The sequence below is a fragment of the Coregonus lavaretus genome, assembly GCF_964263955.1.
Source record: "Coregonus lavaretus genome assembly, chromosome: 18".
NCBI lineage: Eukaryota > Metazoa > Chordata > Actinopteri > Salmoniformes > Salmonidae > Coregonus > Coregonus lavaretus.
In genome coordinates, this window is record NC_140005.1 from 34,871,608 (window position 1) to 34,898,456 (window position 26,849).

The window sequence follows — 26,849 nt, forward strand, 5'->3', positions numbered from 1 at the left end:
TAAAAGTCCCGGGGGTTCAAAAGTAGGAATTGCCCCCCCCCCACACACACACACACACACTGATCTACACAACATACTCGACACATTCAAGGTGAATGAAACAACCTTGTACAAGCAGTTTAAAAAGTGGCCATCTTTTTTATTCAACCTTAATATGAACAGTTGAAATGGAGTTTAATATGATATTGAAGGTAATTTTCCATTGGCTTCCCCTGGCTTTTCTTCCATGTTTCTCGGGATCATAAAAACTACAAAATTAAAAAGGTTTACAACTAGATAGATGGACAACAAATAGCCTACTCAAAACATTTAATGAAATATGTTCAGGATGGTTCTAAGGTACAGTATAACAGTATAATTTATTATTAATATTTTCATAATCATTTTGATCATCATTATCAGTACTACTGTTTGTTTCAGCATTTCTCCATCTAAATAAATGGAAGCTTTGGTCACAGAGTGAAAAAAACATTAATATACAGTGCGCTTAAAAAAAAAACTGGGGAAAAACAAAACAAACTTGTGCATTTAGGTTCTCTTTTTTTTTACAATACTTGATAGTATTAGTCTACATTAAGGCAAACATACTGAAGCATTACCTGTCTGGAATGAAAAAATAACAGAATTTGTATGAAATTACTGAAAAACAAAAGTATTAGTAAAGATTAAAACAATCATTAGCAGTACAGTAAGAACTAATACAACATGTACAAGGCTTTTAGTGACAATACACTTTAATAATAGTAAGAATCAGCTCAACTTGAACAAAGTAACTGAGCAGCATCACAGAAAAAGTTTTACTGAAACTATTGGCCTCAAAGATTACACTAAGCAACATAATAACAAATAATACATCTGGACAGACATGATGTGATATAGATTGGGAGAAGATTCCCATGGAAAATTATGATTGTTATTAACAATTCAAAAGTTCACGTGATTTAACGAAGTTATAGGTTCTTGTGCCGTGTGGACATTGTAGGTATTCCACCGCGGCTTCCTCTCGTTTTTAGGGGGGTTGTGGATGGAGTTTGGTGTCTCTGGTGATGACTACGAACAGACATCCTGAAAATAAACTGACCACAGATATGCTCTCTCTTCCATCTTCTCAGTGAAGACCAGACCAAAGCGGGGGAAGCTCTGTACAGTGAACCTTCAGTAAAGACCTAAGTGTCTCCTTTGAGGACCCCGACACAGCTTTGCAATAATTGTAAATTACCCTGTGGAGAAGCAGCAAGAAAGAGAATTAGCCTAAACCAGGGGAAAAAGCAGTTTTGGAAGTCAAAACAGACAACCATGTATAATAAAAAATTACCTTGGCATGTTTGAGTTCCAGTTCGGCAAGTTCCACCAAGTTCTTTCTGAAGGCTGCTACTCGTCTCGTCTTGAAGTCTATAAGCTCTGTATTCCGGAATAGCAGAACATTATCAGATTTACCTCTACATCCCTAATATGGTTTAGCTTCTCTTACATGCAAACCTGGGACTCTGATTTAATTTTCAACAGGGAGGGATACTTTTAGGAAAAGTATGAAATGCCTTGAATTATTAATACTGTTAAAAGATCCAATGCAGTGGTTTTTATCTTAATATCAAATCATTTCTGGGTAGCAATTAAGTACCTCAAAAAGAAACAAAAATAGCTTCTTAGCAAAGAGCAATAACTCAAGCAAGAATTTAGCTAGGACTGTCAAAAATATATATAAAGTGGATAAAGTACCTTGCTTTGCAGACTCTGATATTTTCTCAAACTTCTGACAGCACACCTGCTGGCTGGTCTCTGCCTGAAGGACATCTTTGTTCTTTGCCCTGGCTTTGTCCAGAGCTTTGTTTGCGTTCTCGTAATCTACCAGGGCCCTCCCTCGTCTGTACAATAGATCCTGAAGAAAGAAACAGCAGATTCCATAGAGCACATTAATAATAATCTAAACACTACAACACTGTCTGATGAAAATGCTCAGATAATACCTCTGATAACTGACCAGGGTCAAGTTACATACCTTAGCAGCTTGCGACTCCCTGAGGTAATACTTCAGTAAGTCGGCAAGTTTCAGGTCCTCATCTGCAGCCACTCGAGCCTCTATTTTCTGTAGAGGAAGCGACACCAGCAGAAACTTGTGAACTTTAGACAAGATCTACATTGCGACCAATAGATAGCTCAAGACCACATGTTTCGTTTTTGGCTATAATGAACATAGTTATTGACTTCATTGCCTATGCTTTAGTGTTCATAGCTGGTACACAACAAGTTGACCAAATTGCGTCATACACAGAATCATTTAATAAAAGAAACAAATGTACCCGTGTTTTCTCAAACAGCTCAGAGACTTTCAAGAAAAATCTGGAAAACAGTAAATTGCATTTGAGTTACTATAGTTTATAGATATTTTTGAGTTATTGTAGATTATTGGCAGCAAACAATGTATGGAGAGAAAATGGGGAATAATTTAGTCCCATACTTGCACACATCTGTGGAGTCCTGGGTTCCTAAAGTGTACAGTGTGGAGGCGATTCTATTGATATCATCTGCAGCACCTGCAACAGAGGAACACTCACATTAGATCACATTACATTTCAGATAACAGCTCAACCCCCGTACTCACATATAAAACACACAGACGGTCGGTCATTCATGTACAAAATACATCAATAAAATGCAAGCAAACATCTTTTATAAAATAACCTACAATGATAAAACATCTGCAGCAGGACATTTTCAAATACGCAGGGAGTCACTTTTCAAATATAGTATCATGTTTTAATACTGTGGAAATGAGGTAACATACATACAGTTGAAGTCGGAAGTTTACATACACCTTAGCCAAATACATTTAAACTCAGTTTTTCACAATTCCTGACATTTAATTAATCCTAGTAAAAATTCCCCGTCTTAGGTCAGTTAGGATCACCACTTTATTTTAAGAATGTGAAATGTCAGAATAATAGTAGAGAGAATGATTTACTTCAGCTTTTATTTCTTTCATCACATTCCCAGTGGGTCAGAAGTTTACATACACTCAATTAGTATTTGGTAGCATTGCCTTTAAATTGTTTAACTTGGGTCAAACATTTCGGGTAGCCTTCCACAAGCTTCCCACAATAAGTTGGGTGAATTTTGGCCCATTCCTCCTGACAGAGCAGGTGTAACTGAGTCAGGTTTGTAGGCCTCCTTGCTCAAACACGCTTTTTCAGTTCTGCCCACAAATGTTCTATAGGATTGAGGTCAGGGCTTTGTGATGGCCACTCCAATACCTTGACTTTGTTTTCCTTAAGCCATTTTGACACAACTTTGGAAGTATGCTTGGGGTCATTGTCCATTTGGAAGACTCATTGGCGACCAAGCTTTAACTTCCTGACTGATGTCTTGAGATGTTACTTCAATATATCCACATCATTTTCCTTCCTCATGATGCCATCTATTTTGTGAATTGCACCAGACCCTCCTGCAGCAAAGTACCCCCACAGCATGATGCTGCCACCCCCGTGCTTCACGGTTGGGATGGTGTGAAAAATGTATGCACTCACTAACTGTTAGTCCCTCTTGATAAGAGCGTCTGCTAAATGACTGTAAAAAATGTAATGTAAAATGTGTTCTTCGGCTTGTAAGCCACCCCCTTTTTCCTCCAAACATAACGATGGTCATTATGGCCAAACAGTTCTATTTTTGTTTCATCAGACCAGAGGACATTTCTCCAAAAAGTACAATCTTTGTCCCCATGTGCAGTTGCAAACCGTAGTCTGGCTTTTTTATGGCGGTTTTGGAGCAGTGGCTTCTTCCTTGCTGAGCGGCCTTTCAGGTTATGTCGATATAGGACTCGTTTTACTGTGGATATTGATACCTTTGTACCGGTTTCCTCCAGCATCTTCACAAGGTCCTTTGCTGTTGTTCTGGGATTGATTTGCACTTTTCGCACCAAAGTACATTCATCTGCAGGAGACAGAATGCGTCTCCTTCCTGAGCGGTATGACGGCTGCATGGTCCCATGGTGTTTATACTATTGTTTGTACAGATGAACGTGGTACCTTCAGGCGTTTGGAAATTGCTTCCAAGGATGAACCAGATTTGTGGAGGTCTACACATTTTGTCTGAGGTCTTGGCTGATTTCTTTTGATTTTCCCATGATGTCAAGCAAAGAGGCACTGAGTTTGAAGGTAGGCCTTGAAATACATCCACAGGTACACCTCCAATTGACTCAAATGATGTCAATTAGCCTATCAGAAGCTTCTAAAGCCATGACATCATTTTCTGGAATTTTCCAAGCTGTTTAAAGGCACAGTCAACTTAGTGTATGTAAACTTCTGACCCACTAGAATTGTGATACAGTGAATTATAAGTGAAATAATCTGTCTAAACAATTGTTGGAAAAATTACTTGTGTCATGCACAAAGTAGATGTCCTAACTGACTTGCCAAAACTATAGTTTGTTAACAAGAAATTTGTGGAGTGGTTGAAAAACAAGTTAATGACTCCAACCTAAGTGTATGTAAACTTCCGACTTCAACTGTACATAATAGTTCCTACACAAAGCTGAGGACATGCCAGATGTATTGTCTGGTCCTTGGGAATGACAGAGGACTAGATTTCTGAGGGGAATTTGTATCCTGAAGCTGTCAAAACAGGATTGAAGGGTGAAAGAACCAGCACAACATTTTTATTCAAAAGACCAAAGGGAACCTCATGGCTCTTACCTGTTAGGATATACAAATCTTGACTAAAAATACAGCTACAAAAAAACAGGTCATTTACAAGATATTGTGCTCATCCAAAACATTTTTTAGGAACATGACAAAGTTTAGAATTGAGTCGGCTGTCATCCCCAACATTTTAAGACTTACTGACCCAATTACAAATAAACAACTTACCCATTTCCATATTTGTCAGCGAATTAATATAAAACAAAAAATAGACGTAAAATACAACGCACACCACAAGGACAATCAGGCTGGTTTCCACAAATATTAAAACATGATACCAAAGTAACTCAGTCCCATTCACCAACAGTTCACAGAAAAAACGGCATTTCAATACTTTCAAATGGAATTACTCAAATCAATCTCATTCTCAATTTTACATTTTAGTCATTTAGCAGACGCTCTTATCCAGAGCGACTTACAGTTAAGTGAGTGCATACATTTTTCATACTGATTAAAATCAATGTATATAGCAGAAAGCTTACCTAGCACGTGGAGATTATGAGACAGAGAGGAGACTTACTTTTGTGGGACCTGATCATTCTATCAGATTTGGCGGAGGCATCTTTGACACGATTATGGTATTCTAAAAGGAATGTCTTCTCATGTTCAAAGAAATCATCTACATCCTGAAATCCAAAAGACAATTATGTCAAACTTTATACACGTAATAACTTTTAAAGAATACAAAGTCTGAAGATAAACAGATTTTGACAATTGCATTTATACAAATGTTAGCACCATTCATGATGCTAACAATGTTTTTCAAACAATGCGTAAGTCGCAAAATGCTTATGTTGTGATTTCATTAAAATATAAAAACGCAAAGCAAGTTCAATCCCCATTTACTTGGCTGAATGGATTTACATAGAAAAGCAAACCCAACTCACCTTCACCCCTGCCACTAACACACCATCTGCTGACTTCACCACATTCTTGAAGAAATCTTCCATCTTCTCCCTCTTGTTTTTGCCTCGTACACTCAGCTGTGAACAAAAGAGGTCAAGTAAGGACAAACTGACAATGATAAAACTGGGATAAGGTAAGGAAATGGCATATGTTTTCAGGCACATCTGACCAGCCTTTTGAGTTATCTAAAGTTAAAAGAAACGAGAGAGAGAAAGCTTGTCTAATAAAATTTCCACAGCTACAATCGTCACCAAAATACAGTCAGTTTCAAAATTATTTGCACCCTTGATAAAGATGCGCAAAAAAGACTGTATAAAATCCGTTGCGAGGATAATGGCACTGAGCCTTTTTCTAAAATGTTGTAAGAGATTAGAGAATACATTGGAAGGTATTTTAGACCATTCGTCCATACTGAATCTTTCCAGATTCTTGATATCCTTCGGCTGCGCGTATGGACTGCCCTCTTCAATTCAAACCACACATTTTCAATGGGGTTGAAGTCCAGAGACTGAGATGCCCATTGCAAAATGCTGATTTTGTGGTGAATTAACCATTTGTGGATTTTGATGTGTGTTTGGGGTTATTGGCATGCTGGACGATCCATTTTCAGCCTCCTGGAAGAGGCAGCTAGGTTTTTGGTTAAAATATCCTGGTACTGGGTAAAATTAATGATGCCGTTGACCTTAACAAGAGCCCCAGGACCAGTGGAAGCAAAATAGCCCCATAACATCAAAGATCCACCACCATATTTTACAGTTGGTATGGGGTTCTTTTCCGCATATGCATCCTTCTTTCGAAACCAAACACACCCTTGGTGTGCATGGCCAAAGAGCTCTATTTTCATGTAATCTGATCATAGCACCGGTTTTAATCCAAGTGCCAATGCTGTTTAGACTCCAGGCGTTTACATTTGTTGGATGAAATGAAAAGAGCTCTTGGGCCACGCACACCAGTGGTGTGTTTGGCATCAACAGAAGGATGCATGTACAGAAAAGAACCCCATACCTACAGTACAATATGGTGGTGGATCTGATGTTATGGGGCTATTTTGTCTCCACTCGTCCTGGGGCCCTTGTTAAGGTAAGCAGCATCATGAATATTACCCAGTACCAGGACATTTTTGGCAAAAACCGGGTTGCCTCTAGTCTGTCCTCCTGACTTCAGAGTCTGGAAAGACTGTTTTGATGTTGTTGGCACTATAATGAAGGGGGCTGTGCTGAATGAATGAATTCATAAATAAAACATTTGTGTCAAATCGCTAGTTGGCAACACATCCCTTACGGCATATGTGTCAAACTCATTCCAAAGAGGGCCGACTGGGTTTTCGCTCCACCCTTGTACTTGATTGATTAATTAAGGTCACCAATTAGTAAGGAACTCCCCTCACCTGATTGTCTAGGTCTTAATTGAAAGGAAAAACCAAAAACCTGCAGACACTCGACCCTCCATGGAATGAGTTTGACACCGCTGCCTTGCGGGATTAATTGACACAAACAAACATTACAATGATTCACATTGATAATTCAGTGATAATTATTCTGGTGTTCTGTGCAGTGCGCACCGAACAAACAATGAAAAATAAATCAATACATAATAGTAGATAAGATTATCCAAGCAATAATAATAACCCTAGAGCAATAAAAAAAAAAAAAAAGGTTTTAATACTAATAAATACATTCAGAAAAATGTAACCGAACGTGTTTAAACACGGTCTGGCACAAAGAAAAGACTCAAGTGTGACACAGGCCTATACACAATGGGCCAGATTAATCGAATCCCTTCAATCTATATATACTGAACAAAAATATAAATGCAACATGCAACAATTTCAAAGATTTACTGAGTTACAGTTCCTATAAGGAAATCTGTCAATTGAAATAAATTCATTAGGCCCTATGGACTTTACATGACTGGGAATACAGATTTGCATCTGTTGGTCACAGATACCTTAAAAAAAAGGTAGGGTTGTGGATCAGAAAACCAGTCAGTATCTGGTGTGACCAACATTTGCCTCATGCAGCGTGACACACCCCCTTCGCATAGAGTTGATCAGGTTGTTGATTGTGGCCTGTGGAATGTTGTCCCACTCCTTTTTAATGGCTATGCGAAGTTGCTGGATATTGGTGGGAACTGGAACACACTGTCGTACACGTCGATTCCAGAGCATCCCAAACATGCTCAAGGGGTGACATGTCTGGTGAGTATGCAGGCCATGGAAGAACGGATATTTTCAGCTTCCAGGAATTGTATACAGATCCTTGAGTCATGGGGTCATGCATTATCATGCTGAAACATGAGGTGATGGCGGCGGATGAATGGCACGACAATGGGCCTCAGGATCTCGTCACGGTATTACATTTACATTTACATTTTAGTCATTTAGCAGACGCTCTTATCCAGAGCGACTTACAGTTAGTGAATACATATTTTTTTATACTGGCCCCCCGTGGGAATCGAACCCACAACCCTGGCGTTGCAAACGCCATGCTCTATCAACTGAGCTACATCCCGGCCGGCCATTCCCTCCCCTACCCTGGACGACGCTGGGCCAATTGTGCGCCGCCCATGAGTCTCCCGGTCGCGGCCGGCTGCGACAGAGCCTGGATTCGAACCAGGATCTCTAGTGACACAGTTAGCACTGCGATGCAGTGCCTTAGACCACTGCGCCACTCAGGAGTACGGTATCTCTGTGCATTCAAATGGCAATCGATAAAAATGCAATTGTGTTCGTTGTCCGTAGCTTATGCCTGCCCATACCATAACCCCACCATGGGGCACTCTGTTCACAACGTTGACATCAGCAAACCGCTCGCCCATATGACGCCATACACGTGGTCTGCGACTGTGAGGCCGGTTGGACGTACTGCCAAATTCTCTAAAACGACAGTAGAGAAATGAGCATTCAATTCTCTGGCAACAGCTCTGGTGGACATTCCTGCCAATTGCATCCTCCCTAAAAACTTGAGACATCTGTGGCATGGTGTTGTGTGACAAAACTGCACATTTTAGAGTGGCCTTTTATTGTCTCCAGCACAAGGTGCACTTGTGTAATGATCATGTCGTTTAATCAGCTTGTTGATATGCCACACCTGTCAGGTGGATGGATTATCTTGGCAAAGGAGAAATGCTCATTAACAGGGATGTAAACAAATGTGTGATATTTTTTTTGTTGAGAAAAAAGCTTTTTGTGAGTATGGAACATTTCTGGAATCTTTTATTTCAGCTCATGAAACATGGGACCAACGCTTTACATGTTGCGTTTACATTTTTGTTCAGTGTACATGCTTTTACTGGTTGGTTCTCCTCCATGTCTTTCTCACTTAAACACCCACACACACACAGCAACACACAGCCCCCGAATGCCGCCCCCTTCCATTTTAACTGTTGGATTTTCAAATACAAACAACCAGAGGTCTCAACCCCCCAGGAAAAAAATAAACACTTGAGGGAACCATTCAATGAGTCTCCTCACTTTCTGATCGAATATTGCATTTCCAACAGTCTCCTGTCCAGAACAGTGTGTCACAGCTCTCCCTGTGCTGTGAGTGAGTCACGTCAGCCAAGCTAGGTGAAACTTGGCAGCAAGTGGATCTTCCAGCAAGCCAATAACCCCAAGTACACAAAGAAATGGTTAATTGACCACAAAATCAACATTTTACAATCTGTGGTTTGAATTGAAGAGGGCAGTCCATTTTTTATATATTTTTTATTTTACCTTTATTTAACTAGGCAAGTCAGTTAAGAACAAATTCTTATTTACAATGACGGCATACACCGGTCAAACCCGGACGACGCTGGGCCAATTGTGCGCCGCCCTATGGGACTCCCAATCACGGCCAGTTGTGATACAGCCTGGAATCAACCCAGGGGGTCTGTAGTGACGCCTCAAGCACTGAGATGCAGTGCCTTAGACCGCTGCGCCACTCGGGAGCCCATAAGCACAGATGAACGATATCAAGGATCTGGAAATATTCTGTATGGAGGAATGGTCTAAGATACCTCCCAATGTGTTCTCCAATCACATCAAACATTTTAGGAAAAGGCTCAGTGCCGTTATCCTCGAAAGGGGAGAAGCTACCAGAGTTTTGAAAACAGGCGTGCCAATAATTTTGACCCCTATCTTCTTTAGAAATTGTTTTTATTTGTTAAACAAAATCTTTCTCTGAGCAATTGTATTAGTTTAAAATAATATAATTTTCAAAAAAATTGCAGCATACAGTGGGGAAAAAAGTATTTAGTCAGCCACCAATTGTGCAAGTTCTCCCACTTAAAAAGATGAGAGAGGCCTGTCATTTTCATCATAGGTATACGTCAACTATGACAGACAAATTGAGGAAAATCCAGAAAATCACATTGTAGGATTTTTTATGAATTTATTTGCAAATTATGGTGGAAAATAAGTATTTGGTCACCTACAAACAAGCAAGATTTCTGGCTCTCACAGACCTGTAACTTCTTCTTTAAGAGGCTCCTCTGTCCTCCACTCGTTACCTGTATTAATGGCACCTGTTTGAACTTGTTATCAGTATAAAAGACACCTGTCCACAACCTCAAACAGTCACACTCCAAACTCCACTATGGCCAAGACCAAAGAGCTGTCAAAGGACACCAGAAACAAAATTGTAGACCTGCACCAGGCTGGGAAGACTGAATCTGCAATAGGTAAGCAGCTTGGTTTGAAGAAATCAACTGTGGGAGCAATTATTAGGAAATGGAAGACATACAAGACCACTGATAATCTCCCTCGATCTGGGGCTCCACGCAAGATCTCACCCCGTGGGGTCAAAATGATCACAAGAACGGTGAGCAAAAATCCCAGAACCACACGGGTGAACCTAGTGAATGACCTGCAGAGAGCTGGGACCAAAGTAACAAAGCCTACCATCAGTAACACACTACGCCGCCAGGGACTCAAATCCTGCAGTGCAAAACGTGTCCCCCTGCTTAAGCCAGTACATGTCCAGGCCCGTCTGAAGTTTGCTAGAGTGCATTTGGATGATCCAGAAGAGGATTGGGAGAATGTCATATGGTCAGATGAAACCAAAATATAACTTTTTGGTAAAAACTCAACTCGTCGTGTTTGGAGGACAAAGAATGCTGAGTTGCATCCAAAGAACACCATACCTACTGTGAAGCATGGGGGTGGAAACATCATGCTTTGGGGCTGTTTTTCTGCAAAGGGACCAGGACGACTGATCCGTGTAAAGGAAAGAATGAATGGGGCCATGTATCGTGAGATTTTGAGTGAAAACCTCCTTCCATCAGCAAGGGCATTGAAGATGAAACGTGGCTGGGTCTTTCAGCATGACAATGATCCCAAACACACTGCCCGGGCAACGAAGGAGTGGCTTCGTAAGAAGCATTTCAAGGTCCTGGAGTGGCCTAGCCAGTCTCCAGATCTCAACCCCATAGAAAATCTTGGAGGGAGTTGAAAGTCTGTGTTGCCCAGCGACAGCCCCAAAACATCACTGCTCTAGAGGAGATCTGCATGGAGGAATGGGCCTAAATACCAGCAACAGTGTGTGAAAACCTTGTGAAGACTTACAGAAAACGTTTGACCTGTGTCATTGCCAACAAAGGGTATATAACAAAGTATTGAGAAACTTTTGTTATTGACCAAATACGTATTTTCCACCATAATTTGCAAATAAATTCATAAAAAATCATACAATGTGATTTTCTGGATTTGTTTTCCTCATTTTGTTTGTCATAGCTGACGTGTACCTATGATGAAAATTACAGGCCTCTCTCATCTTTTTAAGTGGGAGAACTTGCACAATTGGTGGCTGACTAAATACTTTTTTCCCCACTGTACAATATAGCTCAGTATTTGTATTATTTATTTTAAACAGTCTTTTTTGCTCATCTTTATCAAGGGAGCCAATAATTTTGGACCTGACTGGAAATCTAAATCCTAAATTGTTAATCTCAACCCCACTTACGTCTTGGTTGTACTCTAAAAAGACATGGAAGTTCATATCTTTCCTTAAGACAGGATGGGCAGCCACACGGCAAAGAAACACTTCATGCATTGCCACGGTCTTCTTGAAGATAGCCAAGTATTCCCTGAAACACACAGATATAGCCAAGATATTAACCAACGGCATTCAGTGCATCCAAGTATCCCAACCAAACCATTATACTAAAACACAAAAACAATGTCAGAGCAACACGGGTCGTGTCGAGTAGGCATGAAATGGTAGAAAACACAGAGAGCATGAAATGAGGTTGCTTAGTGGGTAAGAGTGTTGTGCCAGTAACCGAAAGGTCGCTGGTTCTAATCCCCGAGCCGACTAGGTGAAAAATCTGTCGATGTGCCCTTAAGCAAGGCACTTAACCCTAATTGCTCCTGTAAGTCGCTCTGGATAAGAGCGTCTGCTAAATGACTAAAATGTTAAATGTAAAAATGTACTATCCTAACTTTTTTTCTCGATGTGCCCTAATGAACATGACCATGAACTCACGCTTCAAGTTCCTGTTTCATTTTGGTGAACTCTTCCTTGGTCATGGAACCTTCACCTTCCCCCAGTTTCTGTAGCTTCTCTCTGGAGGCATCGAAGTCGGGTCTTGGTGGAGCAGGGGGAATCTACAATTCAACAAATCACATTTAATCAGTTTTTTTTATGAACATCTAGCTAAGTTAATTACTCCATGACACCAGGCGGTTTTAATGAGAAAGGGGATTGACAATTAATCATTTAGTTGTTTTCTAAAACACTGGTTTATAAGCCAATCCTAAAAGTCAAAACAGTCTTCTCCCAAATTGCACCCTATTCCCATATAGTGCACTACTTGTCAAAAGTAGGGAATAGGGAATAGGGTGCCATTTGGGACACACACACACAGAGTACTCTGGATGGTGCTCAGTACTTACAATGTAGCCTGCATACTCCTCATTCTCCACAAAGGAGTCATGAAGCCAGATGAACTCCTCATGCTGCCTTACCACTGAAAACTCATTCTGCTTGAAGTTAGGAAGAGTGCTCTGGAAGGTAATCAAAATAATAGGAATTAGATATCAATCGTAGGACACATTCTACTGAAAAGCAGAGCCAAATACAGAATATAGTATTTATCTATGGCTCTTTTGAAAAGATCTTTCTGCAAATTAGAATGTGCAGCTCAATTAAAAAAGGGAAAAACAGGACTTGATCTTGATCACAATGATCATCTCAAGTGTCAAGACAATGATTAACCCATTTCAATCATGATTGAATTCCTTCCTTCACAAGAGACCTTGAAACATTATAAAAGCAGCCGTAAAAACAAATAAACCCATGACATTATGAGCTTACACTTTGACAGTGACAGGAAATGAATGACTATTGGAATTCTCTCTGCATAGAAAATGAAGTGGAGTGGAATGCGATCATGCACAGGTTCTTAACCTTAGATCTTCATTTGCGTTCCATGAAATCAACAAAGCTTATTTTGCATACATGCACACTCGTTTTCAGAAGACAACATGAATGTGGAGATAACACAACTGCTGGGGAGCCATGTAACATAAGTCTTGATTCATACTGCCATAGAAATGCACATTATTGGCCTTTTATTTGCCAAGTGCCAGGGCAAACAGGAATGAATATTGACAGGAAGCTAAACTCTCTTACCTTAGTATGGACAGTAAACTTAACCTTGTCCCGCTCACTCAATGCATCAGAAATGTCCACTTGAAGTGTTGCATCAGTTTGGAGGTCAACATTGACTGCCCTAGGCTGCAAAAGATTGTAACAGATATTGTATTGTATTTAGTGAACAGCCAATGACAAAATCACCATTCCCCACAACTAAAGCTGGCTACATTCCACCAAAAGAGATTATAGATAGGCTATAGCATGACTCTAGTGTTTGTTTTCCCCCTTTTGGAGTGGAGGGATATACCAATATGAAAATGTTAGGTATGTGAAACTTTCAGCTAATGTTGACAGCAGTCTTCCTCATTTGTTTGCCTACTAGGGTAAGTAGCTTACAATGCAATTATACATAATGCTCCAACAGGACACAACAATGAAATGTAACGGCTAGCTAGCTGTCAAATAATGACTGTCTTGGCTAGTCTGATTAATCAGGCTGGAATACACAATTATTTGGTATATACAGCCTGACACTAATGCCTGCAAAATCGTGTAAATGTTCCTTACAAGCCAGAATTATAAATAAAATGTTATATAAACTACCGGTTGTCTGTGCAGTTTGTGTGTAGATTGCTGCTCGAAATTTGAGACAAAATATCCACAGGAAAGTATAGTTTACCCAACTTTATAGAGAGCCGGTAGGTATATGGTTTTGTTCGGAACCGAGGTAAAGTTAATTTGGGGCAATTCCATCGTAACGGAATTACACTTTGACTCCGATTTCTCACTTTAGAATGTATGCCAAACAAAAACCATTGATTTCAAAGTTTAACAAACCATACAACTCTATGCACAAGGAATACTTTGAAAAATGTACACAGAACATTTCATAAAAACACACAAAGAACTGTGCAGATCCAAAGTTTGGTAATAAAATTACGGTAAAATCTCTCCCAGTTTTTTATGCGACTACGTTTCCCCAAAACTCTTAAATATCGGCTCCAAATTAAGATTTAAAGATGTCTGCATAAGAATGAGGTGTCAGCTATGACATGACAGTTTGAACATTTGTATTTTGTTTATTGAACACAGTAGGTGAAGTCGATTTACATCCGGTAACGGAATTACAGTACGGTAAGTGTCCCTGATCTGTATTAAACAGAAATGCATAATTATGGATATGAATCTCATTCTCTTCATGGTGATGTATCCTGAATACATACATACAGTGCATTCAGAGAGTATTCAGACCCCTTCACTTTTTTCACAGTTACGTTACAGCCTTCTTAGACTCTTCTTAGAGCTGACCGTCCGGCCAAACTGAGCAATCGGGGGAGAAGGGCCTTGGTCAGGGAGGTGACCAAGAACCCGATGGTCACTCTGACAGAGCTCCAGAGTTCCTCTGTGGAGATGGGAGAACCTTCCAGAAGGACAACCATCTCTGCAGCACTCCACCAATCAGGCCTTATGGTAGAGTGGCCAGACGGTAGCCACTTCTCAGTAAGAGGCACATGACAGCCCGCTTGGAGTTTGCCAAAAGGCACCTAAAGGACTCTCAGACCATGAGAAACAAGATTCTCTGTTCTGATTAAACCAAGATTGAACTCTTTGGCCTGATTGCCAAGCGTCACGTCTGGAGGAAACCAGGCACCGCTCATCACCTGGCCAATACCATCCCTATGGTGAAGTGGCAGGGACTAGGAGACTAGTCAGGATCGAGGGAAAGATTAACAGAGCAAAGTACAGAGAGATCCTTGATGAAAACCTGCTCCAGAGCACTCAGGACCCCAGACTGGGGCAAAGGTTCACCTACAACCCTAAGCACACAGCCAAGACAACGCAGGAGTTGCTTCGGGACAAGTCTCTGAATGTCCTTGAGTGGCCCAGGCAGAGCCTGGACTTGAACCCGATCGAACGTCTCTGGAGAGACCTGAAAATAGCTGTGCAGCGACGCTCCCCATCCAACCTGACAGAGCTTGAGAGGATCTGCAGAGAAGAATGGGAGAAACTCCCCAAATAGTGCCAAGCTTGTAGCGTCATACCCAAGAAGACTTGAGGCTGTAATCGCTGCCAAAGGTGCTTCAACAAAGTACTGAGTAACGGGTCTGTAAATGTTATCTTTCTAAAAACCTGTTTTTGCTTTGTAATTATGGAGTATTGTGTGTAGATTGATGAGGGGAAAAAAACGATTGAATCCATTTTAGATTAAGGCTGTAACGTAACTAAATGTGGAAAAAGTCAAGGGGTCTGAATACTTTCCGAATGCACTGTAAAAAAAGGTAGAAATATGCAATATCCTTCTTTTGCATATTTGGGCATTATTCTAAACACTGGCGATTATTGTAATGAGCTCCACCCCTAAACAAGACCACATTTGGTTGGTCCGGACCAGACCAAATCTGAAACAATCATAGACGTCTATGTTTCACAAGTTGACATCACAGTACAGCACAGTAGAGCATAGTAGAGTACAGTACAGCACAGTAAAGTAGATGTTCAGTACAGTAGAGTACAATACAGAACATTATACTGTACTCTACTCTAGTGTGCTCTACTCTACTGTACTTTTTTTTTACTGTAATGTACTGTTCTCTATTCTCATATTTGGTCCGGCCAGGGCGGACTGACCAAATTTCAACGTCCATGGACGTCCGGTGTCGGTCGGTACTCAGTGGGTCAGGATACTTGTTATAGTAAATGGAAAGAGGGTTGGTGGTAGGTGCAGTTAGAGCTGGGAGAGGTGACGTTAACGAGAGAGGGAGGGGTTGTCCAGACTGTTTTCACAGTCCTGCTTTGACCACCAGACGACGGAAATAGAAAACAGTTATGAGCTGAACATAACAGTATGCCAGTGGAAGGGAGGACAGCAGCAGTTAACCCAACTGTGGTTTGTGACTACTATGATTTCCCATGGTAGCCAATTCAATTGCAGCAATTCCATTACAGATTTTTCGGTAATTCCGTTCCATTTTAATCACTTAATAATTCATGATCAAACTTGATATCAGTAAAAAAAAAAATTGGTAGATCGAACTTTAGTTGTTACTTCTGAGAACTTTCATTATCCTCCTTTTTGGTAATGGAATTACAAGGCAATGTTTCTTAAACATACAGAAGGAAAATAAATTCTCCAAAACGAAATATAAGTGTTCATATTAATTGGCAGGGGTCTTAACTTTAACATGATTGTGTTAAGACTTTTTCTGATACAGTGAGGGAAAAAGTATTTGATCCCCTGCTGATTTTGTACGTTTGCCCACTGACAAAGAAATGATCAGTCTATAATTTTAATGGTAGGTTTATTTGAACAGTGAGACAGAATAACAACAACAAAATCCAGAAAAACACATGTCAAAAATGTTATAAATTGATTTGCATTTTAATGGCTCCCTGGCGTCTTTTATACGGGTAACGAGCTGAGATTAGGAGCACACTCTTAAAGGGAGTGCGCTCCTAATCTCAGCTTGTTACCTGTATAAAAGACACCTGTCCACAGAAGCAACCAATCAGATTCCAAACTCTCCACCATGGCCAAGACCAAAGAGCTCTCAAAGGATGTCAGGGACAAGATTGTAGACCTACACAAGGCTGGAATGGGCTACAAGACCATCGCCAAGCAGCTTGGTGAGAATGTGACAACATTTGGTGCGATTATTCGCAAATGGAAGAAACACAAAATAACTGTCAATCTCCCTTGGCCTGGGGCTCCATGCAAGATCTCACCTTATGGAGTTGCAATGATCATGAGAGCGGTGAGGAATCAGCCCAGAACTACATGGGAGGATCTTGTCAATGATCTCAAGGCAGCTGGGACCATAGTCACCAAGAAAACAATCGGTAACACACTACGCCGTGAAGGACTGAAATCCTGCAGCGCCCGCAAGGTCCCCCTGCTCAAGAAAGCACATATACAGTGGGGAAAAAAAGTATTTAGTCAGCCACCAATTGTGCAAGTTCTCCCACTTAAAAAGATGAGAGACGCCTGTAATTTTCATCATAGGTACACGTCAACTATGACAGACAAAATGAGGCAAAAAAATAGTTGTAGGATTTTTAATGAATTTATTTGCAAATTATGGTGGAAAATAAGTATTTGGTCAATAACAAAAGTTTCTCAATACTTTGTTATATACCCTTTGTTGGCAATGACACAGGTCAAACGTTTTCTGTAAGTCTTCACAAGGTTTTCACACACTGTTGCTGGTATTTTGGCCCATTCCTCCATGCAGATCTCCTCTAGAGCAGTGATGTTTTGGGGCTGTCGCTGGGCAACACAGACTTTCAACTCCCTCCAAATATTTTCTATGGGGTTGAGATCTGAAGACTGGCTAGGCCACTCCAGGACCTAGAAATGCTTCTTACGAAGCCACTCCTTCGTTGCCCGGGCGGTGTGTTTGGGATCATTGTCATGCTGAAAGACCCAGCCACGTTTCATCTTCAATGCCCTTGCTGATGGAAGGAGGTTTTCACTCGAAATCTCACGATACATGGCCCCATTCATTCTTTCCTTTACACAGATCAGTCGTCCTGGTCCCTTTGCAGAAGAACAGCCCCAAAGCATGATGTTTCCACCCCCATGCTTCACAGTAGGTATGGTGTTCTTTGGATGCAACTCAGCATTCTTTGTCCTCCAAACACGACGAGTTGAGTTTTTACCAAAAAGTTCTATTTTGGTTTCATCTGACCATATGACATTCTCCCAATCCTCTTCTGGATCATCCAAATGCACTCTAGCAAACTTCAGACGGGCCTGGACATGTACTGGCTTAAGCAGGGGGACACGTCTGGCACTGCAGGATTTGAGTCCCTGGCGGCGTAGCGTGTTACTGATGGTAGGCTTTGTTACTTTGGTCCCAGCTCTCTGCAGGTCATTCACTAGGTCCCCCCCGTGTGGTTCTGGGATTTTTGCTCACCGTTCTTGTGATCATTTTGACCCCACGGGGTGAGATCTTGCGTGGAGCCCCAGATCGAGGGAGATTATCAGTGGTCTTGTATGTCTTCCATTTCCTAATAATTGCTCCCACAGTTGATTTCTTCAAACCAAGCTGCTTACCTATTGCAGATTCAGTCTTCCCAGCCTGGTGGAGTGTGACTGTTTGAGGTTGTGGACAGGTGTCTTTTATACTGATAACAAGTTCAAACAGGTGCCATTAATACAGGTAACGAGTGGAGGACAGAGGAGCCTCTTAAAGAAGAAGTTACAGGTCTGTGAGAGACAGAAATCTTGCTTGTTTGTAGGTGACCAAATACTTATTTTCCACCATAATTTGCAAATAAATTCATAAAAAATCCTACAATGTGATTTTCTGGAGAAAAAATTTCTCAATTTGTCTGTCATAGTTGACGTGTACCTATGATGAAAATTACAGGCCTCATCTTTTTAAGTGGGAGAACTTGCACAATTGGTGGCTGACTAAATACTTGTTTTCCCCACTGTACATGCCCGTCTGAAGTTTGCCAATGAACATCTGAATGATTCAGAGGAGAACTGGGTGAAAGTGTTGTGGTCAGATGAGACCAAAATGGAGCTCTTTAGCATCAACTCAACTCGCCGTGTTTGGAGGAGGAGGAATGCTGCCTATGACCCCAAGAACACCATCCCCACCGTCAAACATGGAGGTGGAAACATTATGCTTTGGGGGTGTTTTTCTGCTAAGGGGACAGGACAACTTCACTGCATCAAAGGGACGATGGACGGGGCCATGTACCGTCAAATCTTGGGTGAGAACCTCCTTCCCTCAGCCAGGGCATTGAAAATGGGTCTTGGATGGGTATTCCAGCATGACAATGACCCAAAACACACGGCCAAGGCAACAAAGGAGTGGCTCAAGAAGAAGCACATTAAGGTCCTGGAGTGGCCTAGCCAGTCTCCAGACCTTAATCCCATAGAAAATATGTGGAGGGAGCTGAAGGTTCGAGTTGCCAAACGTCAGCCTCGAAACCTTAATGACTTGGAGAAGATCTGCAAAGAGGAGTGGGACAAAATCCCTCCTGAGATGAGTACAAACCTGGTGGCCAACTACAAGAAACGTCTGACCTCTGTGATTGCCAACAAGGATTTTGCCACCAAGTACTATGTCATGTTTTGCAGAGGGGTCAAATACCTATTTCCCTCATTAAAATGCAAATCAATTTATACTTTTTTTTACATGCATTTTTCTGGATTTTTGTTGTTGTTATTCTGTCTCTCACTCTTCAAATAAACCTACCATTAAAATTATAGACTGATCATTTCTTTGTCAGTGGGCAAACGTGCAAAATCAGCAGGGGATCAAATACTTTTTTCCCTCACTGTAGATGTTTTCTAAGACTCTTTTCAATCTCTTTGACCTGAAATCAAAGCCTTTGCTTATTCCAAATTTTAATGATAGAAAATGGTTGACAGTTATAAACTCAGCAAAAGAAGAAACGTCCTCTCACTGTCAACTGCGTTTATTTTCAGCAAACTTAACATGTGTAAATATTTGTATGAACATAACAAGATTCAACAACAGACAAACTGAACAAGTTCCACAGACATGTGACTAACATAAATTGAATATTGTGTCCCTGAACAAAGGGGGGGGGGGTTAAAATCAAAAGTAAGAGTCAGTATCTGGTGTGGCCACCAGCTGCATTAAGTACTGCAGTGCATCTCCTCCTCATGGGCTGCACCAGATTTGCCAGTTCTTGCTGTGAGATGTTACCCCACTCTTCCACCAAGGCACCTGCAAGTTCCCGGACATTTCTGGGGGGAATGGCCCTAGCCCTCACCCTCCGATCCAACAGGTCCCAGACGTGCTCAATGGGATTGAGATCTGGGCTCTTCGCTGGCCATGGCAGAATACTGACATTCCTTTCTTGCAGGAAATCACGCACAGAACGAGCAGAATGGCTGGTGGCATTGTCATGCAGGAGGGTCATGTCAGGATGAGCCTGCAGGAAGGGTACCACATGAGGGAGGAAGATGTCTTCCCTGTAACGCACAGCGTTGAGATTGCTTGCAATGACAACAAGCTCAGTCCGATGATGCTGTGACACACCGCCCCAGACCATGACGGACCCTCCACCTCCAAATCGATCCCGCTCCAGAGTACAGGCCTCGGTGTAACGCTCATTCCTTCGACGATAAACGCGAATCCGACCATCACCCCTGGTGAGACAAAACCGCGACTCGTCAGTGAACAGCACTTTTTGCCAGTCCTGTCTGGTCCAGTGACAGTAGGTTTGTGCCCATAGGCGACAATGTTGCCGGTGATGACTGGTGAGGACCTGCCTTATAACAGGCCTACAAGCCCTCAGTCCAGCCTCTCTCAGCCTATTGCGGACAGTCTGAGCACTGATGGAGGGATTGTGCATTCCTGGTGTAACTCGGGCAGTTGTTGTTGCCATCCTGTACCTGTCCCGCAGGTGTGATGTTTGGATGTACCGATCCTGTGCAAGTGTTGTTAACCGTGGTCTGCCACTGCGAGGACGATCAGCTGTCCGTCCTGTCTCCCTGTAGCGCTGTCTTAGGCGTCTCACAGTACGGACATTGCAATTTATTGCCCTGGCCACATCTGCAGTCCTCATGCCTCCTTGCAGCATGCCTAAGGCACGTTCACGCAGATGAGCAGGGACTCTGGGCATCTTTCATTTGGTGTTTTTCAGAGTCAGTAGAAAGGCCTCTTTAGTGTCCTAAGTTTTCATAACTGTGACCTTAATTGCCTACCGTCTGTAAGCTATTAGTGTCTTAACGACCGTTCCACAGGTGCATGTTCATTAATTGTTTATGGTTCAATGAACAAGCATGGGAAACAGTGTTTAAACCCTTTACAATGAAGATCTGTAAAGTTATTTGGATTTTTACGAATTATCTTTGAAAGACAGGGTCCTGAAAAAGGGACGTTTCTTCATTTGCTGAGTTTTATGCCTTAATTTCTCAACAATATAGTCTCTTAGCTTTCATTTGACCCCCAATTTGACATGCTCCTATGAACTTCACATGTTGGTGCTCATAGGTCCTTTTAGATGGTAATGCCATTTTATATTGGATATTCGGGCTCCTCTCATCAATAGCTATTGAACCAAGCAAGCCATGACAATATAAATATGCATTGAGTGTACAAAACATTATGAATCCCTGCTCTTTCCATGACATAGACTGACCAGGCGAATCCAGGTGAAAGCTATGATCCCTTATTGATGTCACTGTTAAATTAACTTCAATCAGTGTAGATGAAGAGGAGGAGACAGGTTAAAGAAGGATTTTTAAGCCTTGAGACATGGATTGTGTGTGTGTGCCATTTAGAGGGTGAATGGGCAAAACAATATATTTAAGTGCCTTTGAACGGGGTATGGTAGTAGGTGACAGGTGCACCGGTTTGTGTCAAGAACCGCAACGCTGCTGGGTTTTTCACGCTCAACAGATTCCTGTGTGTATCAAGAATGGGCCACCACCTAAAAAAAAACATCCAGCCAACTTGATACAACTGTGGGAAGCATTGGAGTCAAAATGGGCCAGCATCCCTGTGTAAAATGTTTGACACCTTGGAGAGTCCATGCCCCGACAACTTGAGGCTGTTCTTCCATTTTATGAAGGTGTTCTTAATGTTTTGTACACTCAGTGTATACAGTGCCCTTTGCCCTTTTCCACATTTTGTTACGTTACAGCCTTATTCTAAAATTGATTAAATATAAAATGTTCCTCAGCAATCTACACACAATACCCCATAATGACAAAGCGAACAGTTTTTTAGAAATGTTAGCAAATATATAAAAAATGTAAAACAGAAATATTCAATATTCAGACCCTTTGCTATGAGACTTGAAATTGAGCTCAGGTGCTTACTGTTTCCATTGATCATCCTTGAGATGTTTCTACAACTTGAATGGAGTCCACCTGTGGTAAATTCAATTAATTGGACATGATTTGGAAAGGCACACACCTGTCTATATAAGGTCCCACAGTTGACAGTGCATGTCAGAGCAAAAACCAAGCCATGAGGTCGAAGGAATTGTCCGTAGAGCTCCGAGACAAGATTGTGTCGAGGCACAGATCTGGGGAAGGGTACTAAAAAATGTCTACAGCATTGAAGGTCCCCAAGAACACAGTGGCCTCTATCATTCTTAAATGGAAGAAGTTTGGAACCACCAAGGCTCTTCCTAGAGCTGGCCGCCCGGCCAAACTGAGCAATCGGGGGAGAAGAGCCTTGGTCAGGGAGGTGACCAAGAACCCAATGGTCACTCTGACAGAGCTCTAGAGTTCCTCTGTAGAGATGGGAGAAACTTCCAGAAGGACAACCATCTCTGCAGCACTCCACCAATCAGGCCTTTATGGTAGAGTAGCCAGACGGAAGCCACTCATCAGTAAAAGGCACATGACAGCCCGCTTGGAGTTTGCCAAAAGGCACCTAAAGACTCTCAGACCATGAGAAACAAGAATCTCTGGTCTGATGAAACCAAGATTAAACTCTTTGGCCTGAATGCCAAGCGTCACGTCTGGAGGAATCCTGGCACCATCCCTACGGTGAAGCATGGTGGTGGCAGCATCATACTGTGAGGATGTTTTTCAGCAGCAGGGACTGGGAGACTACTCGAGATCGAGGGAAAGATGAACGGAAAACCTGCTCTAGAGCGCTCAGGACCTCAGACTGGGGCGAAGGTTCACCTTGCAACAGGACAACGACCCTAAGCACACAGCCAAGAAAACGCAAAAGTGGCTTCTGGACAAGTCTCTGAATGTCCTTGAGTGGCCCAGCCAGAGCCTGGACTTGAACCCGATCGAACATCTCTTTAGAGACCTGAAAATAGCTGTGCAGCAACGCTCCCCATCCAACCTGACAGAGCTTAAGAGGATCTGCAGAGAAGAATGGGAGAAACTCCCCAAATACAGGTGTGCCAAGCTTGTAGCGTCATACCCAAGAAGACTCGATGCTGTAATCACTGCCAATGGTGCTTCAACAAAGTACTAGGGTCTGAATACTTATGCAAATATCATATTTCCATGTTTTATTTGTAATACATTTGCAAACATTTCTAAAAACCTCTTTTTGCTTTTTCATGATGGGGTATTGTGTGTAGACTGATGAGGAAAAAAACGTTCATCCATTTTAGAATAAGCCTGTAACGTAACAACATTTGGAAAAAGTCAAGGGGTCTGAATACTTTCCGAAGGCACTGTATATGATTTGGATTTCAATCTTAAGAAAAATCTAAAATGTACCCCAAAAAAAGGTATGGCTTGTTCTTCATCCTCCCCTGATTAAGAATATAAAATGGTCATGGCATGCTTGGTTCAATAGATATTGACGATTGAAAACCGAATATCCAATATAAAACTTTACCTTGGTGCCGAACCAAACCATATACCTACCACCTCTCTAAAAAGTTGGGTAAACACTACTTTCCTGTGGATAATTTGTCTTAAATTTCGAGCCGCTGAAGGACAAACCGCACAGACAACCGGTAAGTTTCAATGTAATTTTATTCAACATTCTGACTTGTAAGGAACATTTACATGATTTTGTAGGCATTAGTGTCAAGCTGTATACCAATGAATTGTGTATTCCAGCCTGATTAATCAGACTATGTATTGGCTTACTAGCCAACTCGGAAGCTGTGCACTTCCTACCCCATTCATAGACGCTAACTACCTTTAGTGCCTATTGATGAAGGTATCTTCTTCCCGGGGGACTTTTGTTAAGAGCCCTGACGAATGCTCTAAACATCAACACGTATCGCTTGCGGTATGGTTTTGGAAACATATCTTTCATATCAGCAAAAACTAATTTTCAAAAAACTAAAGGTTCAATTACTACACACCTTTAATATGGTTAGGGTTAATGTTCCCACAAGGCCATATCTCCATGTTACAGCGCATGTTTAAGGAAAGCCAGGCGGAAGACAGGCGACCACCTCTGATAGTTAGCTATCTAGCATGCTCCGAACACCTGTGTGAAACGGAAGAAGGCCGCCAGAAAGGTGTTGTAACTGAAAAACACTGTTGGCTGCAACTGTGATAAAGCCGGTTAAAACAGTGTACAGTAAGTGTATATTTTGCATTTGTGAAATTACCATTACGAAAGAAGATTGCAGTCAGAGTGCAGTATAACTGCAGTATGCTGCGTATAAAATAACTTTTTTTTTTTACTACAGTAATTTTGAAGTGTTACTGCAGTTACAGTGCAGTATAACTGCAGTTCAACTGCTGTGCACTGCAGTTATTCTGCAATTACTGCATCCAAAATAGCACAGTTGACTGCAGTTACTGCACGTTCAAAACTGCAATATGTTTTGGTAAGGGGTTTTGATATGAAAGTAAAGGGCTTTATGTTTCTAGAACCTTATTGCAATTGATCCTCGATTCACGTTTAGATGGAGTATTTGGCTGTTTTGGCTGCCAGAGCCAGTCTACCTTTGAAAATAGCATAATGTATGACACTCCTTAAGAGTTACGTTACATTCTTGGGCTATGCACTTCTTAGCTTAGCTAGCAAGCTAGCCTACAAAACAATAGCAGAAATCTAACAAATGTGCATAGGTAGATGGGTCTGTTACTAGTTAGCAATGGCAATATAGTTATTCATACAGTGAGCAGTTAAAATAAGATTGTGTTCATTGTTAACAAGAGGTAACTAACGTTAGCTAGCTAGCTGGCCAGCTAGGAAGTCAACTGACTCCTGATGTGGTCAAGTTGGCTAGTTTAGCTAACGGTAGCTAGCTATTCAACAAATTTGACGTCTGTTGTTAGCCACGGCAGTCACCTATCTAACAGCTGATCAGATCATGCTATAAGGAATTACTGCAGAATAACAATAATATAAATAGCTGATACAACTGTTAAGACCAAAATACAAATAAGATAAATATTTGTTTTTTTAAATCAAAGAAAAAAAACTTACTCCTCTGTCCTCCTCCGAGAGGAAATCGGGACCATCGTCCAGCCCTTCTTGCTAGGTAAACAAAAGACGGCGTCACAGGACATGCATAAGCCACATTAACGTTCAATGGGAAAATCATCGTTTGTTGATGAATGTGTCAAATGATTGCACATATAAAACAATAAGGTGAGCAAGGTACCTAGAGTAAATTGTGTATAACACCTACCATCATGGCTGCTGCGGGTGGAGTAGTGACTAGTGAGGAAGTCGTGTGACGTGACGACGGTGGTAGTATGGTGGAGCTTTCAATCCAAACCTTGAAGTGGAGCCAAGAGTAGCCACTTCACTAGTACTACTAGGCTTGGCCCTTCCAAATCTTTTTACTCTCACAATTTCATCCCACCACATTCACAAAACTATTATAAAGGTTTAAACGTTGTCTATACCCTTTATGTATAGATCCATCCAAGTGGGTTATTTGTCCTTTGAGGATTAGATTTGCATTTGCAGCACACTGAGCAGCACAAACCACCAATTTGTGACCCTGGTTAACCCCCAGAATCTGTAGGTTAGCTATCATGTGATCTAGATGAGCCCATTGATTCAGAATCAACAGCAAAAGGCTTTCCATTATTCTTTGAATGCATGACTTTTGCCATAATTTAATTGTGTGTGTGTGTTTCTCTTCCATTCAACCTGGTCGTCAAGTGTATTAGGAAAATCTGTATTCAGAGGGTTTATTGCAGTCTTTGGTCAGTGTGGTACACTACCATAGCTCATATATATCAATTGACCTAATATACTGTACTGTATTTTGTAAGACTAGAATAGAATAGACATACACTACCGGTCAAAAGTTTTAGATCACCTACTCATTCAAGGGTTTTTCTTATTTTTTTACTATTTTCTACATTGTAGAATAATAGTGAAGACATCAAAACTATGAAATAACACATATGGAATCATGGAGTAACCAAAAAAGTGTTAAACAAATCAAAATATATTTTATATTTGAGATTCATCAAATAGCCACCTTTTGCCTTGACAGCTTTGCACACTCTTGGCATTCTCTCAAGCAGCTTCATGAGGTAGTCACCTAGAATGCATTTAAATTAACAGGTGTGCCTTGTTAAAAGTTAATTTGTGGAATTCCTTTCCTTCTTAATGCGTTTGAGCCAAGCAGTTGTGTTGTGACATGGTAGGGGGGGTATACAGAAGATAGCCCTATTTGGTAAAAGACCAAGTCCATATTATGGCAAGAACAGCTCAAATAAGCAAACAGAAATGACAGTCCATCATTACCCTAAGTCATGAAGGTCAGTCAATCCGGAAAGTTTCAAGAACTTTGAAAGTTTCTTCAAGTGCAGTCGCAAAAACCATCAAGCGCTATGATGAAACTGGCTCTCATGAGGACCGCCACAGACCCATGGGGCGGCGCACAATTGGCCCAGCGTCGTCCAGGGTAGGGGAGGGAATGGCCGGCAGGGATGTAGCTCAGTTGGTAGAGCATGGCATTTGTAATGCCAGGGTTGTGGGTTCGATTCCAGTATAAAAAAAAAATATTTAAAAAAATGTATGCACTCACTAACTGTAAGTCGCTCTGGATAAGAGCGTCTGCTAAATGACTAAAATGTAAAATGTAAATGAATGGAAGACCCAGAGTTACCTCTGCTGCAGAGGATAAGTTCATTAGAGTTACCAGCCTCAGTAATTGCAGCCCAAATAAATGCTTTACAGAGTTCAAGTAACAGACACATCTCAACATCAACTGTTCAGAGGAGACTGTGTGAATCAGGCCTTCATGGTCGAATTGCTGCAAAGAAAGCACTATT

The 26,849-nt window shown here is 41.4% G+C and overlaps 1 protein-coding gene across 1 annotated transcript; it reads right to left on the reverse strand.

The window, feature by feature from the left end:
* Window positions 1-118: 118 nt before the first annotated feature.
* Window positions 119-25,270, reverse strand: LOC311146099 (sorting nexin-6). The gene is made up of 14 exons (XM_084182568.1): window positions 25,244-25,270; window positions 25,039-25,089; window positions 13,214-13,318; window positions 12,475-12,585; window positions 12,065-12,186; window positions 11,543-11,666; window positions 5,582-5,677; window positions 5,215-5,320; window positions 2,459-2,534; window positions 2,301-2,340; window positions 2,000-2,086; window positions 1,720-1,879; window positions 1,316-1,401; window positions 119-1,220 (listed from the first exon to the last, which is right to left on the reverse strand). The coding sequence occupies exons 1-14, from the start codon at window positions 25,247-25,249 to the stop codon at window positions 1,167-1,169; spliced, it is 1,224 nt and encodes a 407-aa protein (XP_084038694.1). The 5' UTR covers window positions 25,250-25,270; the 3' UTR covers window positions 119-1,166.
* Window positions 25,271-26,849: the final 1,579 nt, after the last annotated feature.

Coding starts and splice junctions, on each gene's coding strand:
- LOC311146099 (XM_084182568.1), bottom strand. Junction 2,087..2,300: donor AGCTGTTTGAGAAAACACGG/GTACATTTGTTT, acceptor CTTCCTCTACAG/AAAATAGAGGCTCGAGTGGC. Junction 1,402..1,719: donor ATCAGAGTCTGCAAAGCAAG/GTACTTTATCCA, acceptor TCCGGAATACAG/AGCTTATAGACTTCAAGACG.